The sequence below is a fragment of the Ammospiza nelsoni genome, chromosome 6, assembly GCF_027579445.1.
Source record: "Ammospiza nelsoni isolate bAmmNel1 chromosome 6, bAmmNel1.pri, whole genome shotgun sequence".
Classification (NCBI taxonomy): domain Eukaryota; kingdom Metazoa; phylum Chordata; class Aves; order Passeriformes; family Passerellidae; genus Ammospiza; species Ammospiza nelsoni.
In genome coordinates, this window is record NC_080638.1 from 41,914,101 (window position 1) to 41,931,459 (window position 17,359).

At 46.0% G+C, this 17,359-nt stretch overlaps 1 protein-coding gene across 3 annotated transcripts in view; it reads left to right on the forward strand.

Annotated features, from left to right (window-relative positions):
• Nucleotides 1-1,678: 1,678 nt before the first annotated feature.
• The window catches only part of FLVCR2 (FLVCR choline and putative heme transporter 2), a 34,418-nt gene continuing 18,737 nt past the window's right edge, over nucleotides 1,679-17,359 (forward strand). For 2 of the 3 annotated variants that reach the window (XM_059474529.1, XM_059474530.1), the window contains exons 1-3: nucleotides 1,741-2,191; nucleotides 12,785-12,926; nucleotides 14,124-14,264. In XM_059474529.1, the coding sequence (XP_059330512.1) occupies nucleotides 1,904-2,191; nucleotides 12,785-12,926; nucleotides 14,124-14,264 (571 nt within the window). In that variant the 5' untranslated portion in view covers nucleotides 1,741-1,903. Of the gene's footprint in view, nucleotides 2,192-12,784; nucleotides 12,927-14,123; nucleotides 14,265-17,359 lie in introns of all 3 variants that reach the window. The other variant, XM_059474528.1, reaches the window with a different exon arrangement.

Below are 17,359 nucleotides of genomic sequence, written 5' to 3' on the forward strand. Positions count from 1 at the left end.
GTTGAACCATAATAGTCTTATTCCTGCTCCATTTCACCTCTGCCCTACCTGCACTGCTGTCACTCATGGCATTCTTAATAACATTTAGATTATGAATTTGTTATACCAAATTCCTCTGTTTGTTCTGTTGTTTCAGTGCAGAGCTTCGAGTTAACTTTGGTTGCCTAATTTAGAAACAAATGGGATTGAAAACCTCTTTTCTGGCTTTTGCTTCTGAATTTGCCTCTCATATTTATTATGTAAAAGGGCTACATTATGGCTATGCTGTAGTGTTGTGAGAAGCACCCCAGCTGAGGTCCATTGGCAAAGCTGTGGGCTGTGGAGGGAGACAGCAGGATGGTTTGCAGCTCTGCCCTATGGAACTTTGAGCAGAGTACATATGGAAGACTGCACTGGCTCTGCTCATCTCCAGCTCTGCTTCGGGCCACCTCTGGGAGTAGGAAACCCAAGCAGGTGAGAAGAAACAAGCTCTGTGAGGATACACAGCAAGAACCACTTAAACTGACATTTGTGCTCCTTGCAGTAATTTTTGCAAAGCTTTTTTGTTTTGGGGTTTTGTTTGTTTTCTTTCATGGTAAATAAAAATATAAAGGCATCAAAGCTGTCTGTCTTTGCCCCTGACAGTAGGTAGATAACTCAGAGGACAGCAGCAACAACCTCTGACAGTGCTCCACCAAGTGTGTAAAAAGGCTATGTTATGATGCAGCTATCAAGTAAACAGAAGGCAGAAAAACTTCACTTTTTCATATTCTCTATTCCTTTGTTTCAGGAGTACAACATCCAAAAGACACTGCTCCCGTTTTTCCAAATGAATTTTGACCTGTGTATTAAATGCTGAAAGAAGGCTGAACACCAGCAAATCTTCGTCCTTGTGCTGAGGAATGTTTACGCAATTTAGGTAACATGATGCTAATTAAATGAATTGTAGATCATAAATGATCTCCAGGCAGGCATCTCCCAGTGGTGTGTTGCTCAAGTAATGGGAAAACAAGCGCTGACTCATTAACTGCAAATTCCTCATGAGAATGGAAACAAACACCACTTTTGGCTCTTTTACTTCAGTGACGCCGAGATGTTTTAATTTTCACTTCACTGGATATTTTCACTCTCAAGTGTGCCATGTTGTGAGAAAAACCATGAGAGGCCAACCCAAACGAAACCCAAACCGGTTCCTCCTCCAGGACTCCACCTTGGCACCTCTGGCGGCGTCGGGCACTGCCCACCGGCTCACAGCCTCCCCCAGATCACAGTTCTGCTCAGCCCACGTCCCGTTCATCTCTGGCGGCCGAAGCCTCTCCTTTCCCGGCCCTCGGAACGCCGGGGGAGGCCTCTCGGCGGGGCCGGGCAGGGGCGGGGAGCGGCCGTGGGGAGGGGTGGCGGCCCCTCTGCTGCGGGGCGGGCAGGGCAGCGGCCGGACCCGGGCAGGGCTGCGGCCCCGTCAGTGCCCCGGCGCTGTGGGTCGCGCCATGCCCCCCAGCGGCCCGAGCCCTCCCCGGCCTGGCGGCGGGGCGGGGCGGAGGGCGGGGAGGGTCGGGCCGGGGGCACCTCCCCGCGTGGCGGCCGCCAGTGAGCGCGGCGGGAGCGGCCGGCTGGGGTGTTTTGGACAGGTGGTGCCGGCGGGGAGCTGAGCCTGGCCGAGCCGAGCCTGGCCAGACCGGGCGCGGCCCACGGTGCCGGCATGGTGTTGCAGGAGCCCGCCGGGGCGCCGAGTCCGTTGACTGCGGCGGGAGGAGTGGGTGATGCCGCCGCCGGGGTGCAGCTGTCCCGGCTTCGTTGGGCCGTGCTGCTGCTCTTCAGCAGCTACTCCTTGTGCAACGCCTTCCAGTGGATCCAGTACGGCAGCATCAACAACGTCTTCACGCGCTTCTACGGCGTGAGCCCCTTCGCCATCGACTGGCTTTCCATGAGCTACATGCTCATCTACATCCCCCTGCTCTTCCCCGTCGCCTGGCTGCTGGACAAGAAGGGCCTGCGCCTCATCGCCCTGGCCGGCTCGGCCCTCAATGCCATGGGTGCCTGGGTGAAGCTGGGCAGCCTGAAGCCGCGCCTCTTCCCCGTCACTGTCCTGGGACAGGTCATCTGTGGCCTGGCCCAGGTCTTCATCCTGGGCATGCCCTCACGCATCGCCTCGGTCTGGTTTGGCTCCCAGGAGGTCTCCACCGCCTGCTCCATTGCGGTCTTTGGGAACCAGGTAATGGGCAGCTGCACCCCGGCTGGCTGCGCTTGTGGGGCGGGCTGTCAGCTGCCTGGCCGGACTCTGGAAGTGCTGAGGGAGCAAACCAGGGAGGGTGAGGGATGCACAGGGCTGGAGGGCAGCCGCAGGGATAACACGAACTTACATGAAGTTCCCTCTGGAAAATGCATCTCGTATTTGGAAAGATGCCACTGGTGTTAGCCTGAGGGCTGATAGTGGGCAGAGGCAAATGGGACCTCCATCTACAAAGTTCAGGGCAGCATGGGGGTTAGGTATGATTCTGGCTCTGAGAGGGCTTTGGCTGAGGCTCTTCTCCAGTGCCCTTCACTTCCTGTGTGTGCCAATCCCCAAGTCCAGGGCTCTGATTCGGTAGCCTGGGGGGGAAGGCACAGTGCTGAGAAACTGCTTTAGGCAGAGTGTCTTTCAAACTTGCAGTTGCATTTGGACTTGACACTGCCATGTCCTCTTTCTGCTGACAACTAGATGGGACAAAGGAGATTAGCTTTCTGCTGAAAGCATTGTCATTGGGCTCTGGAGGAAAAGGACTTTAGCCCTTTCATACCTCTTAAAAGTAGGTACAGTGTTTACACAAGCAGTTGCTCTGAGAAAAAGTTCCATCAGGCCAGTGTGAGGTCAGCTCCCTGAGCACTCTTTTACCAATACAGGTGTCTGAGGCCAGTGACCCACACTTGCTCAAGCTGTGAGTCTCTTTTCTTGTATCCAGAGAAGATAATTTTTTACACAGCTTTGAAAGGATCAGGGAAATATCTTCTTGACCCTTGCACCGGAACACCTGCTCATTCAGCTGAATGAAGTAAATAAGCCAATACTGATGCAATGAGGCATAAGTAAGCCTAGCTATGCAGCCCTGACCCAAAGAAGAGGAAAGTGGAATGTGGCATTGGCTGCTGGGCCTGTGCTCCTTACTTTGAGATGCAGTGTACTCCTCTGCATGTGACACTGTGCTGCACCCTGGACCGTTCAGCCTGTGAGTGACTGCCATTCTGATTTGAGTGGTTTTCAATTCAGGTAGCTTCTAGTGCAGACTGATTCTTCCTGTGCTTCTGTATTTACTTAGGTACTGCTGCGGTAAAAAGAGGTGAATGCTTGGAGAGGGTATTCAAGGAACAGAAGTTTGCAGAACAGCACTAGGGAATTAAGGGGACTGCTTTGCATCTTCAGGAGAGAGAAAACATACTTCTCTTTACTTGAGTGCACCTAAGCTATCCTTTTTGCTCTAATCATCGCTTATAGTGGCTGTGCTGTTTTTTACGTGTTTTTAAATGAATCTTTAGAGTAGAAGGCATCTAACTTGGCATGAGCAAATAAGTAACTGAGCATTTTGCTGTCAGACTTAAAAAATTATTCAGGTGGAGTTACACAACAGTGTGCATTAGAAATCCAAACAATGAGGCTGTCTGCCTGTGTGGAGTCATGAGCATCCCAAAAGGAGTGGCTTAGTGTAACGGTTGTGAAAAGCAAACTTTAGCTGCCCTTTTGGTGCTCCACACTGCTCTGGTGGTTGCACTGACACGACAATGAGACCTCAGTTCGGTACATAGACTTTGCTTTGTAAGCCCAGACTTTCCTTTTAGAGAATCAGAGAAGTCAGAAATAGTAGTGACTAAAGACAGAGTATACTCCATAGGGAAGACCTATTTATTCCCATAGTCAGGCATAATCCCAGTGAATGAAAACTAGCTATTTTGTTTATTGGTGAGGTTGGGCAGGGAGAAGAAATAGAGGCATACATTTTTTCCTGACTGTAGTTAAAGACTGTATTAGAGAGTGTTAGCAAAGGGTATAGTGCAGTGGTTTTGTAATTGCAGTATGGTAAATTATTCCCTATGCTCGTTTCTCTACAACTGCATGGTCTTCCTTTCCTTGCCATGTCACTTAGTTTAATTATTATTATTATTGAATACCAAGCAGTGTTGTCCCTCTCCATTAAGAATTGCAAGCAACTGCATGAGGAAGTAGGGAAGTGTCACTGCTTCTTTATTTGGTATACCTGCCCTCTTTCTGCTCTTGCTCTCTTGGCCCCAGGCTGCACTTCAGCAGTGCTGTCCTGAGGGAAGCCCTGTCAGGTCTGCCAGGGCCATGTTTGCTCAGGACACCGCCTCTACTTGCTGACTGATGGTAACCTTCAAGCTCAAAGTTAGCCCTGAAGAGTAAATGATTGAATCAATCAGACCAGGTGTTAAATGCCCTTTAAAAAAAACAATCCCTAGTAGGGTATTAGAATCACCTCACTTGTTTCTGGCCATATGTTGGCTGTGGTATCTGAAGTGCAAAAACAGATTAGATTGAGCACTCTTGAATCAGTGCTGAGAGCTTCTAGAAGAGTGTGAGCACCTGTGGATGTGATCATATTCTCTTGTTTACCCCCTGCTGGTTTTCATGACATTTTGCTTTTCCACATTTTAACAGGAAGATACATAGGTGTTTTTCCATTCTTTTTCCTTGTCGTGGAAACTCATATGTGGGGAGGTATAGAATAAAGTTTGCCTATAAGATGCCTTGGCATTAATATATTAATGTTATTGGAATACTACTGGCTTCTCATTGCTTAAAAGACTAGGAAAAATCTATATGGGGACTCTTCCTCATGCTGAAGATCTGGGGTAAAGAAGCAGAAGTGTTATGGAGAGTTCACTAATGTTCTTCAGACATAATTTAATACTGGCAGGGATTTGTCTGACATTCTTATGAAATGCAGCTGTCAGTAGTAGTGTCCTGCTACATCAGCAGTGCTCCCTGTGGAGCACCTCAGTGCTGGATATCTGTGTGAAGTCCCACACACGAGGTAGGTAGGAGAGAGCAGTCTGAGTAAGGCCATGCTGTTTCCATTTAGTTGTATTGATTCATCATCTGTGTCCCTGTTTGGGACTGTGGTTCACACCTGGCAGGCAGCAGCAAACAGGCTTCTGACCTTCTGTGCTGATGGCAGACTGTCCGTCCCTCTCGCTGGGGACAGGACTGCTGTGGGAAGGAGCCTGAGATAGTGGCATTGGCAGGAGTGTGTGCTTGCTGGAGCAGCAGGTCTTGCCCCTCCATTGAGCACAGGTGCTCTTCTGGAATGTGGGGATGAGGAGGCAGATTGTCCTTTGGCATGACAGAACTAACATGCTGGGGGGATGTTTAGGTAGCAAGGTAAGTTTTTGTGGCATTTTGAAATTGATAAGCAGGAGTCTGATGGCCAGTTACCAGCTCTATCCTTCAGCTGCCATGGTGCATGCTGAACTGCTGTGCTTGGGTTTTGTGCATATCTCACTCTTACTAGTTTATTTGGTGTGAGATATACATAAAACCCAAGCACAGCAGTTTGTCACTTGATGGGCAAGGGGTATGGACAGCATTCAGAGAAGTATATAACTGTGTTGCACACAAAGAACATTTGTGCATTTGATTTATATTGCTTTGCCACCAGTATTGGGTTTTTTGTTGGTTGAGAGAGACCTTGTTCCTGTTTCTTGCTGTTTTGACAAAGAAACAAGCCACTGATAGGCTTGGGAGTAAGGATGCGGGCCTGGTAAATTATCTTTTTGCAGTAATTTTGCCTTTTTTTCTAATTTTTTTTAAACATGGCTTGAAAAAAAGTGATGAGATTTGGGAGGAAAGAAAACTTCAGCCTTATATTAAGCTCTGCTTTAGAGAAAAAATCATGTAGCACCTTACTGATCTTAGGATTTGTCCGTGTTCTGATATAGTTGCAATGTGACTTTAGATATTTAGGGCTTTCATAACAGAAACAGCCTGAGGCAGAGGTTTTAGGTGGTATCTGCAGCCTCTAGGAGTGCCAGTCTTGAAGTGTTTAGATGATGGCTTTTGAAATGGACAAACCTGGTGATAAGCTGTGAATTAAATTCATGGAAATGTTCTCTCTGTCACTCCTGGAGGGTCCTTTCATCTGTTTTGAATTGGGGGAAAGAGTCTGCCTGGGGTAGTGGCTGAGGTGGGTTTTGCCATGTAGTTGGGTCTGCAACATCTGAATAGCCATTGCTTATGAGCTGGTGATCCTACAGTGCTGTTTGTGCTGCTCATGTGCCATTGTTTGATGCCTCACTGATAACTTTGTTCTGTACCTTTTGCCCTTCAGGGAAGGCAGCATCTTAAAGTCTAAGAAGCATTTTGGAAAGGTATCATGTCCTGTGGAGTCCCTGTCTTCCAGTCTTAGAGTGGACTTCTAGATCTTCTTTGGCTGCTCTGTGTCTGCTAGAGGATTCCCATCCCTTCAAATGATTCCTTGTTAGAAATATGGACAGGATCTACCTCACAGCTCTCTAGCTTGGCCCTCTATCTCTCAGTTTTAGCTATCAGAATAGAGAGGATTTTAGTGGCAGTAGCTAATGTTGGCATAGTTGCTTGTAGTGATAGTAGTTAATGGTTGACATTCTCCAGCCCTGTCTCCTTTCCCTCCCTGACAAAAAAAGAGCAGGGTGGATCAGAGCACTTGGATCTCAAGGAGTGCTCCATGGCTAACTCTCCAAGATCCTGGATGTGGCTCAGTGTGGGAGGGTGTGCTGACCAAATAGCAATGTGGCTTTTGCAGGAATGCCTCCGTTTCTATAAATGGACATGAGAGCCTGAAATGAACTTTTTCTACCCATTTCATCTGGTGCTCCCTTCCCAGACAGGACAGCTGCCTTTGGCGTATTTCTCTTTCTCTCAAAAGAACTTGTCTTTTGGGTTAAGTTCTGCCTGGGAGTTTAAATGAATGTCAGCAGTGTTTCTGGGAGGCCCAGCAAGCACCCTCAGCACTTGCCCTGCGGGATATCCAGGATTGCTGTGCTAGGTGACTGGAGTAGGTCCCTGACCAAAGCATATTCTCACTGAGGATTCCAGTAGCAGCTGAGGTAGCTGAAACCCTTCTGTTTTGTTCTCCCTCCTGTCCACTGCTGTTGTTTTGCTGTGTTGCATATCTTTCCCAACAGACTGGGGGAAGGTGCATTCAAGACTGCCAGGCCCTGAATGACTTGCACAGGGGAATTCTGACCGGTCTTCGCTGTACAGCATTGCACCATATGGAGCATTATGAGATGATGCCACAGAAGCAGAAGTGTGATGTGGAAGGGAGTTTGCTGTGCTTGCACATGAGCTTTGGTTGTGCAAGTGTGGTTTGGAGAAGCAAAGTGTCTCTCACATTAGGGTGAAAGTAAATCGAGCTTAAGCCCTGTCTTTTCTCATCACGAGGCTCCATTACAGTTTTTCCTTCCACAACTTGTGTGCTTCTTTACTTTTTCTTAAAACACTGCAAGAAAGTTATGCAAACTGTGCAGAAATGTACACTGGCTTCCTGACTATCTGGATTTCAATAGGCTTTTCTAACTTTGCTGTCAGTGGTATGGAAGAAGCATATTCTGAGCACCAATTCATACAGTAAGTTTACTGTATAGGAACTGGCAGCTTCTGCTTAAACAGCACCTCAATTGGGCATCTTCATTTTTCCTGTAGCCTTTTATATGGCTGGGACCTGTGCTGATAGCAAAGTATTGGGAAGCCAATGTGCAGTTGGAAGGCACAGGGTGTGAGAAGCTGTCTGCTCTCTGCAGGTCACAATACATGAATTATAAGGTCAGAAGGTTCAGCTGCCCTGGTGAAATGTCATGGTTACAGTTTGAGGGGCACCTGTAGTTAGAAAAGGAGGGAGGGCCTAGGACAGAGCTTTGATACACAGACAAGAGTATAAGAAGATCCTGTGCTGCCCAGAGCTCTGGAATAAGCATCTCAAAGGAGTTTGACAGGGTGAATCCAGATGGAATCTGGGGTGTATCCTACTCACTCTCCAAAGTCTTGGCTTGGGAACTTGCTAAGACCATACTGAAATAATGGTTTCTGAAAAGCCTGTTGTATTGGTGTTTATCAAAGCATACATCTTTTGATTGCTACACTTTCTGTCCACTTGGCCAAACCAGCTGGCTGCTGGTTTCAGGGTTTCCTGGGACTTCTGTTTATGCTGAGCCTCCTAAAAATTAGCATCACTTTTCTCTTCCTCCCTTCGCAATTTGAATATTTGGTAACAGACCATTTGGTATGTTTGTATGCCAGTAGTGTGGATTTTCTGTTGAGTTGTTCTTTTGAACTTGTAATTGAATACCAACTGGTCCTGATGCCTCATAGAAGAAATTAGTTTAAAAAATTGAGTAATATCTTCCACTCATAAGGTATCATGTCATGAATCATGGTCCAAGACCTCTTTCTTGAATGTTCTCCTTCCACACTGATCATCTTTTGACCCTTCTGTCAGGATTCCTGATTTTGTTGTGTTTGAAGAGTTTTGACTTTGTAAAGCTGTTCTGGTGCTTCTTTTGGCCTAATTATGGTTTTACTTTAGCTTGGTCCAGCTTGCTGTCATTTTTCTTTGCTTGAAGGAGTAATGTCCAGTTTTAGAGCTGGTGGTTTATGTTCTTGTTGGTGGTTTATTTTTTTGTGGTTTTTTTGGGGGGGGGAGGTTTGTTTGTTGGGTTTTTTGTCTTTATTTTTTACTTAATTGTGGTTCCTTTAATATTTTGCTAATATTCTCTAGGCTTACAGTGAGCCTCTGACTTAGTGTTTTTCCACAATCTTAGTGACACTTAAAAGCATTTAATTTCTTAGTATTTTCTTCTTCATTTCCATTTAACACACTTCTTTTCCTTTTAGGCAGCTTCCTCTTTTGAGTTATATATTGCTGTAGTGTTTTGGAGGGTGTTTCCTTTTTTTTGGTAACTGTTGCAAGGCAACTGAATTTTAGTCCAGTACAGAACCATTCTGTAATACTGATCATAGTCACACTGCTGTTCTGGGTTGAAATCACAAATTGTGCTGCCTCTTATAAGTTTTCCTCAGAAGAGGGTATTTATGGAATCCAAAAATGCAGTCTCTGCATCATCCCTGTCATGATGCTTATTTAGCTTGCAAGGGCATTGTCAAAATTTCTAACTGTTGTGTATTTTTGCTTTTGCAGCATCTCTCTGTCTTTTAACATTTTAATTGACCTTCTGTATTTGGTGGTCCCCTCTGTCAACATTTATACCTACTTATAGGTAGGTATAATGGTATGTATGGAATTTTACAGGGCTTCTGTGTTCCTGCTGCTGACTCGTAGTTTTCTTTGAGGTGGAGGTCCACTCCTGCACTCCTCCATTGATCACTCATTTACAGTTTTTATGCTGATACACCACTGGTTATCTTCCTTCAGGAGACTCTTGGCAGCTAACCTTAGACATGTCATTTTCTCTTTCAAGACTTGGGGCACATTTATACCACCTTCTTAGCTACTTGCTCTTGGTTTTGTTGCCTGTTCTTAAGCACACTTAAATATTGAATATAATGTTGTTGTGATCCTTCACAAAATTCAGGTAGGAAATACATTCCTTCTATCCTTTACTAGTCTCTAAAGAGTAAGTCATCTGAACAGTGCTCTCTGTTGTAGTTGTTGACTTTCCAGGTAGTATGTTTAAAAATTACCCCAAAGACTTATTTTAATAAAATGCCAGCAGCCTGATCTCCTGGAGAGATCCTCAGAGATCAGGACAGTGCTGGGTGTTTTGGGTGAGAGGATTCTGAGTGATGAACCAAATTTTGAGAACAAGCTTATCTGTATAGGTATTGGAGACCTATCTGCCTGTATAGAGGTTGGAGATGCAAGTTTAGTAAGAGGGTCTGTTATGATCCCTTATGACTGATGGTGTCTGTGAGCAGGGTAGCATGGACTTTTACAGAACTAACCTTATTTTTGCATTGCTTTATTTTCCCTGATGTGCAAGGTGTGTAGAAGGGAGACGTGATTTTCCCCCTTCTAAGGTATCTTCTACATTTTCTGGTTAATTGGTTACAGTGTTTCTGTGGGCTGATGGTAATGTGCACACTGACCTGCTGAAAACCAGGCTAAAAATGTCCTTGTGAAAGGTAAAGTATATGCAGTGTAATAGTCATCATGTTGTTGAGAGTTTGTCTTCTTTGCTAAAAATGGTATGAATAATCCAGGGTCAGTTAGTGTTCAAGAAATCTTCAGTTTTAGTCAAGTCAAAGGGCCTTATCTTCACTGATCAAGAGCATGAGTTGCTCTGAAATATAAAATGTAGCTCCTATTGCTATGATTTTTGTTCATTCTGCTAGCTGATTCTTATGAAAGGTATAATGAAGTTTTAATGGATAAAAGTTGCTTCTTTTTGGGAGAGGAGAAGAGAAAGCACAAAACATCTGTTTGTGGTTAGAAAAGTTGTTCAGGAAAGTCCTTCTGAAAAGGCCAACAAGTAGTTCAAGAAAGCTGGGTGGGTCTGTGGCCCATTGGGTAAGTGATGACTGTAGGACCTCCCAGGAAAGGATTTCTAAACAATTGGCAACACAGACTCTCAATATCTTCTCTGCTAGTTATATCAGATAGATCCTTTTTCAGGATTGAGCAGCTGGAAGGAGATTGGAAAAGATTGAATCTCAACTGTGGTCCTGGAGAAACTTGTGTCAGAGGTCAGAATAAAGCGTGGGTCTCTCCTCCCTCCCCTGTTGGTTTGCTGCAGTTCAGCAGCTCATGTGATTGCATGTGATTGCAGAGAGAAGGAAGCCAAGAAGTACCTAGCACAGGAATCCAGCTTAGTTCTTCCAGGAATGAAACAGTGGTAAGACAAAAGGTCAGTTTCCAGTAAGGTGTTTGTAAACCTTACTTGGGAAAGGGTGAGGGGCACATGGAAAACCTGATCTATGAGACTCAATGGGACTCTTGCCTCAAATGGAAAGGAGCATTGTTGAGAGCCTCTTCCTCAAAGGTTAAATGTTCTGGAGATAGGAGTGAAGCCCAAGCTGGCTGTGTCCTGGGCTGACCAGGCACACCAGAGGCACAGGCCTGCACTTGGCCACAAGGAGGGCAAAATAAATGTGCTGCAGAGGCAAGCAGGCTTCTGCCCCCTACCAGCCATCTCTGAGAGCTTCTGTGCTTGATGCCATTACCTTTTCTGTGCAGCTGCAGGCTTGGGAAGGGATGGGGAGGCATGCAGTTTGATGGAGATTAGAGCTTGAAGCATCTAAACCATGATAGTTGTGCTCACTGTAGTCACTGGGCAGTGCAGAGGAGGAGAGTCAGCCCGAGTCGCTGTGATGAGAGGCTGGGCATAGGTCATATCTGAGCAAAACTGAGCTCTGGCAAGTTTAGTCCTGTGTCAGAGTCTGGCTGTGCCATGGGGGATTTAGGAAGGTTTATCCTTCCTAATGATCTTTTAAGTTTCCTCCTAAACTCAGTCCTTGAATTGCTATCTGGGATGGCACAGCTTGGGTTTGTCTTCAGTCTGTGTAACCAAACCTCAAATGTTCTTATTCTTGACAGTGCCTTGAGCTGGTGGGGCACATCTGAAATCTCTCAGTGGCTCTTCTCACTAGCTCTCTGTAATGTCTGAGAGAATGAATGTAGTTTAGATATCTGTTGCTCATTCTGACCCAGGATATTCCAGGTCCCAGGGTACTGTGAGGGTACTGTGTGACACAGGAGAAGTTTGGCCAGATGTGGTTGAAAGTCACTTTTTTGTAAGCTAAATGTGGTGTCTGAGGGCAGCAGATTGCTTAGGATTCAAACAGAGCTTTCTTCCTTTCTGAAAGGTACACCAGCTGGATGGAGGAGTAGGGATTTTGTGGAGAGTTTTCTGGGGCTGGGGGGCACAAACTGATTTTTAGCTGAAATATGTGATATGGCAACTGAAATATATTTGTTCTGAGATCTTTGTCTTGACCAGTAAGTCACGTCTTCCAGAATGAGTCTGTCAGCGTCCCAGAAACATGGAGATATGTGTGCAAGGAGGTTTTGCTAGAAGTCAGCCTGGGAAAGTTGTCCAAGCTCATGCCTGGGTTACAGGGCTCTTGGGTCTTCTGCTCTGTGCTGACATGCTTCAGTGAGGTTTATGGGCTGCCCAGAACTTGCCTTCCTTAGTCCTTGCTTTCTGTACACTTCAGAGCAGTTTTTCCAGGGACAGTTGCCAAGCTCCATTACTAAAACAACCTCGACATTGTCAACACTTCCTTTGCTTTCACCCTGATGCTCTTCTAGGTTCTCCTGATGGTTATAGGATGAGCTTTGTCCTGGGAGGATGCTCATTTGAAACTGTATCAAAGTTGGCTGAAACAGATTAATATCTCAGTTATGTAGAGTGGTCAGGTGCCTTGGCCCTTGCAGTTATGTTGTTGGAAAACTCATTAACCCAGGTTTTGATGGTCTTGATTTCTGCTATTTTTAATGAGCAAAACTGGATTACCAGGTGATCAGGCCAGCTCTAGAGCAGGGGCAAGGTAAGGAATGGGATGTGTATGTGAACAGGAGCATATATTTGTGGGGGAGGTCAGGGCAGGCAAGACCTCCACTTTGATGAAGCCAGGTATTCATTCTTCTCAATTGTGTTGTAAAACTTTGCTTTGAATATCCTGACAGTTGTAATTGCAGTGAGGAAACCTCTCTTATGGCCTAATTGAAATGGGTATCTGACTTTTAATTGTTGGATGGTAAAGAAGAATTTCATCTTGGTTGTGAAATTGGATTAGGCTCAGTTGAGCCTGCACTGAGCTGTAGGGTAGTGGCCCTGTTGCGGTTTCATGTCATGCCTCTGTTTATCCCCTCTCTCTCCTCAGCTTGGCATTGCTGTAGGCTTTCTGGTCCCTCCAGTTCTGATCCCTAATGTGGAGGATGTGGAGAAGCTGGCCTACCACATCAGCATCATGTTCTTCATGACTGCAGGTGTGGCATCAGCCCTGTTCATCCTGGTCATTATAGGTAAGGAGGTGGGAGTGTGCACATGAAACCAGATGGGACTGAGATCAGCCGATGTGTGACGGGGGCCTGTGTGCCAGGACATGGGCTGGGCAGGCCATCTGGGGAGGTTTCCTACCATGCAGCTGACAGGCTTATGCAATACTGTATCTTGCTGCTTCAAACCCTTGATGAACAGCACATGTTGAAGGGAGGTTGTCAGCAAGCCTGCCAAATTCTTAGTTTTGTCCATTGCTTGCATAATAAATTCCAGGCATGAGTAAGTCTTTGAAAAACCAGCAGAAATCTTTCATAGTCATCTTCCCTAAAAACACGGTGCAGGTCCCTGGGTTATGTCTGGGACCTGCCTATCCCTTAAGAGTAGAAAGAGGCAGATTATATGGCATCACAGAAACAAGCTTATCCCAGTTATGAGTGAAAGGAAAAAACAGGAAGGACAGTAGCAGGACACTAGAAATGCAATTCCCTGCTTAACACATGAAGTTGAAGCCAGATCTTTAGCATGAAACATTGGCATGCTCACTGGAGAGCTGAGTTTAGTTGCTGAATTCCATGCAATTTTTTTGATAGGCTCCTCTTGCCAGTTTGTTCTGTTGCTGATGGCTGAATCAGATGTAGCTTCAAATAGTGTGGGGCAGGGAATGGACAAGGTACAAAAATGCCTGTCTAGCACCTGGCACAGCATTATCACCTGTGACTGGGATTTCTGGATGCTACTTTAATGATAGTAAGGGGCAGCAGATGGCTTGGCCTGAAATAAAACCTGGCAAAGGTTATTGTTCCCTGGGCACTGGCCACTGCAGAACACTAGGCCACCTTTGTCAACTGACTTGTCCAGTTCTGCTTTGTCATTTGTAAATCCACATAACACTTTTGCACCTGGATGGTCATCCTTCTAGAGACAAAGGCTGATAATAATCTTGAGAACTCTTTTGGTGCTGCTGGACACTGCCTACACAAAAATCTAATTGAAGACAAGATGTTTCCCTTGGGAAGGAGACAGGAGCTACTGCTGGAAGAGAGCTGTTCTTTCTGTTCCTGGATAAGTTCATGCATGGAGATCAAAGCTTAAGGAAAATGGTGTGTTTTGTACACTTGGTTCTGGCAGTCCCTCTGCCATCCCTGAAATGGCACAGTGTGTGCTCAGGCCCCTCAACTGTACCATTACAAACAGGTGTACTTTTTTGTGTCTGCTTTCAGTCTTCAAAGAGAAGCCCCCGAACCCTCCAAGCCGAGCTCAGGCCCTGATCCAGTCCAGACCAGCTGCAGAGTATTCTTACGTGCAGTCAATCCTCCGCCTGCTCCGCAATGCCAACTTTTTGCTGCTTATGGTCACTTATGGTAAGGTCTGGTCTCCTTTCTTCTTGTGCAGTTATCACAGCTTCTCCCTTCCTCTCTGTGCTCTGCTGGGATAACTGGCTTGAGTTGTTTTAGGGGAACATAAAGATAGCTCCCCTGTGCTGCCACAGACCAGGAATCCTTATAGCCCAGTCCTCTTCAGCAGTGGTTACCCGTGAATGCAGCAGGGAAGAACAAAAGGAAGGCAAGCACGCAGAGGATGATATGCCCTTACAACTGTTCTCCCAGTCTTTGACTGTTTGCTGTTTAGGGAATTTCCTTATCTGTTCTTTTTTTCTAGTAATTTAGCTAATTGCAGCAAACCAATCGAAGTGCTTACATAAGAAATGTATGGAAGTGTCTGAGTGCAAGTCATAGAACTGAGTGAAAGTCATTTCTGAAGGCAAGGACATGAATATGACTGCCAGGCATCTCTGTAGAGGTCATATGGAGTATGCAGATGTGCAGACTGTCAGCTTTCTAGGCGATCCCTGTGAAGCACTTGGGAGGAAGGACTAGAGAATATTTTATGCCATCTGTCCTTGCATGCTGAATTTGCTGCTTGCTTCTCTTCAGTATGAGAAAACAAACAGTCTCGGTATGTTTGTTTGAGGGCAGTGTGATGTGTTGAATCTATTCCCTGATGCTGAATTGGCATATGGAGAAATGTTTTTCTTACTAGCAGAAAGGCCATTGTGGTCTCTGCCTGGCTGCATAATAGGGTATACTGTAGCCAGTTAGTCTGTGGGTAGTTTTGCCCTCAGTCTTCCTACCAGCTTGCTATGGAAGCTTCTCAGAGGGACAGTTAAATATTGCTGAAGGTTCTGCACATTCTGCCAGCAATTGTATCTGAAAGGCCTTGTGGATGAGTGGGCAGGTTGGAGAGAGTCAGATGGTGGCTTTGTACTTGGTGAGGATGCTAATGGTCTTTGGAGTTGCTGGAATCTCTGTTCCCTTCCTCCTCACTGAAGTAGGAATGCCCCTCTCAGATTGCTCTTAAACTCTCCTGGTTTGCATTGCAGCTGCTGGGTTTGGCTTTTTTTCACCATAATACCCTCTCAGAAAGTGAAGACAGAAAAATCTGTCACGCCGAGTGTGTCTAAAGTTGGATTGTATCATCTGCTCAGTTCACATTTACCCTTCAGGAAAAAGAAAGGGGAAAGCATCTGCTCTAATAGGTATAAACAAGTCCTAGAGGAGAGAGGAGGGCTCTCAGTACAAAGAACATGTTTAGAATCTGACCTTCCTGGGATAATTCTTTTCTGGCAGTCACAAACAGTGTGGAAAATCTGTTTAGTGGCTCATTATTCATTTTCCCTTGCTGCTGGTCTGTGCATTTTTTCTTTTCCTCTCTGTGTCAGCCTCATGCCAATCTCCAGCTTGACTTGAGATGGTGACTGTTACTCAGAGAGGGAACTATGCTGTGAAACTTTTTTTTTTTTTAGCTTGTCTGGGTTTATTATGGTGACAGTTTTTCCTACTCAAGTCAAAAGTTATGTTGGCCGAGATTTAAGACATCTGCAGCCACATGAGTGCAACTGAGTCATCCTGCCCACCTAACACAAAGATATCTGCAGCCTGTTGGCTTTTGTGCTAGCATAGCATGTATCAGGGAGAGGGGGGCTAACCTGCTGCTTGTCCATCTTGCCTGGCTGTAGAAAGAATGAGGATCCTTCCACAATGACAGGTCAGAACACTGCAGACCTCTAAGGTCTTGGCATTACCAGCAGCCAATGGTTCTTTTCTTGTGGCATGACTTGCAGTGCTGGACACAGTGGTCTCACTGCTGCTGTGTCAGGTGCTCGTGAACTGATTTTCAGGAAACCCTCAGAGAACCTTTTCCCCAAGGCTGCTGACATTGCTTCCATAAAACTGAGGTATAACATGGAACGGGCATTAAGGAATTCCAAGTCTATGGGGTTGGGCTTTGCATTGGAGAGCATGTTGCTAGTCAGAGGCAGTAGGCAGGAAAAGGGTGAGAAATTCTGGGAAAGAGTAATAGAATGGGAGTCATGAGACAGTGTTAAAGAATCAGCATTTGGAATGGTGATGGGGCAGTGGGACCTGCATAAGGAGCCATTGTTGGGTAGTATTACATGGGTGAACAAGAAAGAGTCTGGCAAGTAGGTAATAGTCTGCTTACCTGTGGGAGACCTGGGTTCTAGTCTCAGGCTTACTAAGGGCTCTGTTTGGAGCTGTAGGCTATAAACTTCCCTGTTCTGGCCTCTATAAAATAGAGGAGACACTGGGGTATCAAAACATTATTCTACATTACAAGCAAACCATGATAACTAGCTAAAGAATCAGGTGGTGCTGGACCTTCAGATGGCCACTTTTGGATGGCAAATGGCCACTTTCCCATTGGAAGCAACCATTACCTGTTTTATGGTCATTCAAACAGCTGTAATTCTCAGAGAAGCTTCACTGAGCAGCTGTGCCTGTAGGCACACATGAAGTGCCTACAACTTTTCTCAGCCCTCGCATATGCAAATTTGACACATTGTCTTGATTCTTAGAATGTTTTACTTGACTCTGGTGCCAAGTGTTGCTGCCAGCTCTTACTTTTTGCCCAGCTTGGGAGCAGAGGCTCTTCCCTGTCTTGGAAATCACAAGGATCACAGAGCTGCTGTAAAGCTGGTTTACTGACATGTTAGTTACCAGAGCAGCATCTGGCTGTCTTCACAAGGCTGCTGTCCTCTTGCCTGGGTGAGAAATAGAGGTGCACAAATGAGTGGTTAATGTTTATGCCCAGCTTTGAAGTGAAGAAACAGAAGGGCTGTGCTGATCTGCCATACTCCCGTGTCCTTGCACTGCAGCTTGTGGTGTCCCCTAGTGGGCGGGGTGCTCCAGAGGTGGAGGTCGGATGAAGCTGATTAGGGTGTGTTAGCTGTTTGCCATAGCTAAGTGTTGCAAAGAGACAGCTTTTAAGGCTGGAGGGCGCCTCCGTGCTGAGAGATCTCCAGTTGTTCTCCCCCATCCTTGGCTGCTGGCCCTGCCCAAGTTTCCAGTCTTCTGAGTAACTCTTAGTAAGGATTGGGTCGATTCTCCTGCCTAATGAGCATGTCACTCAATTTTCTAGCCTCTCCTGTAATCTTCTG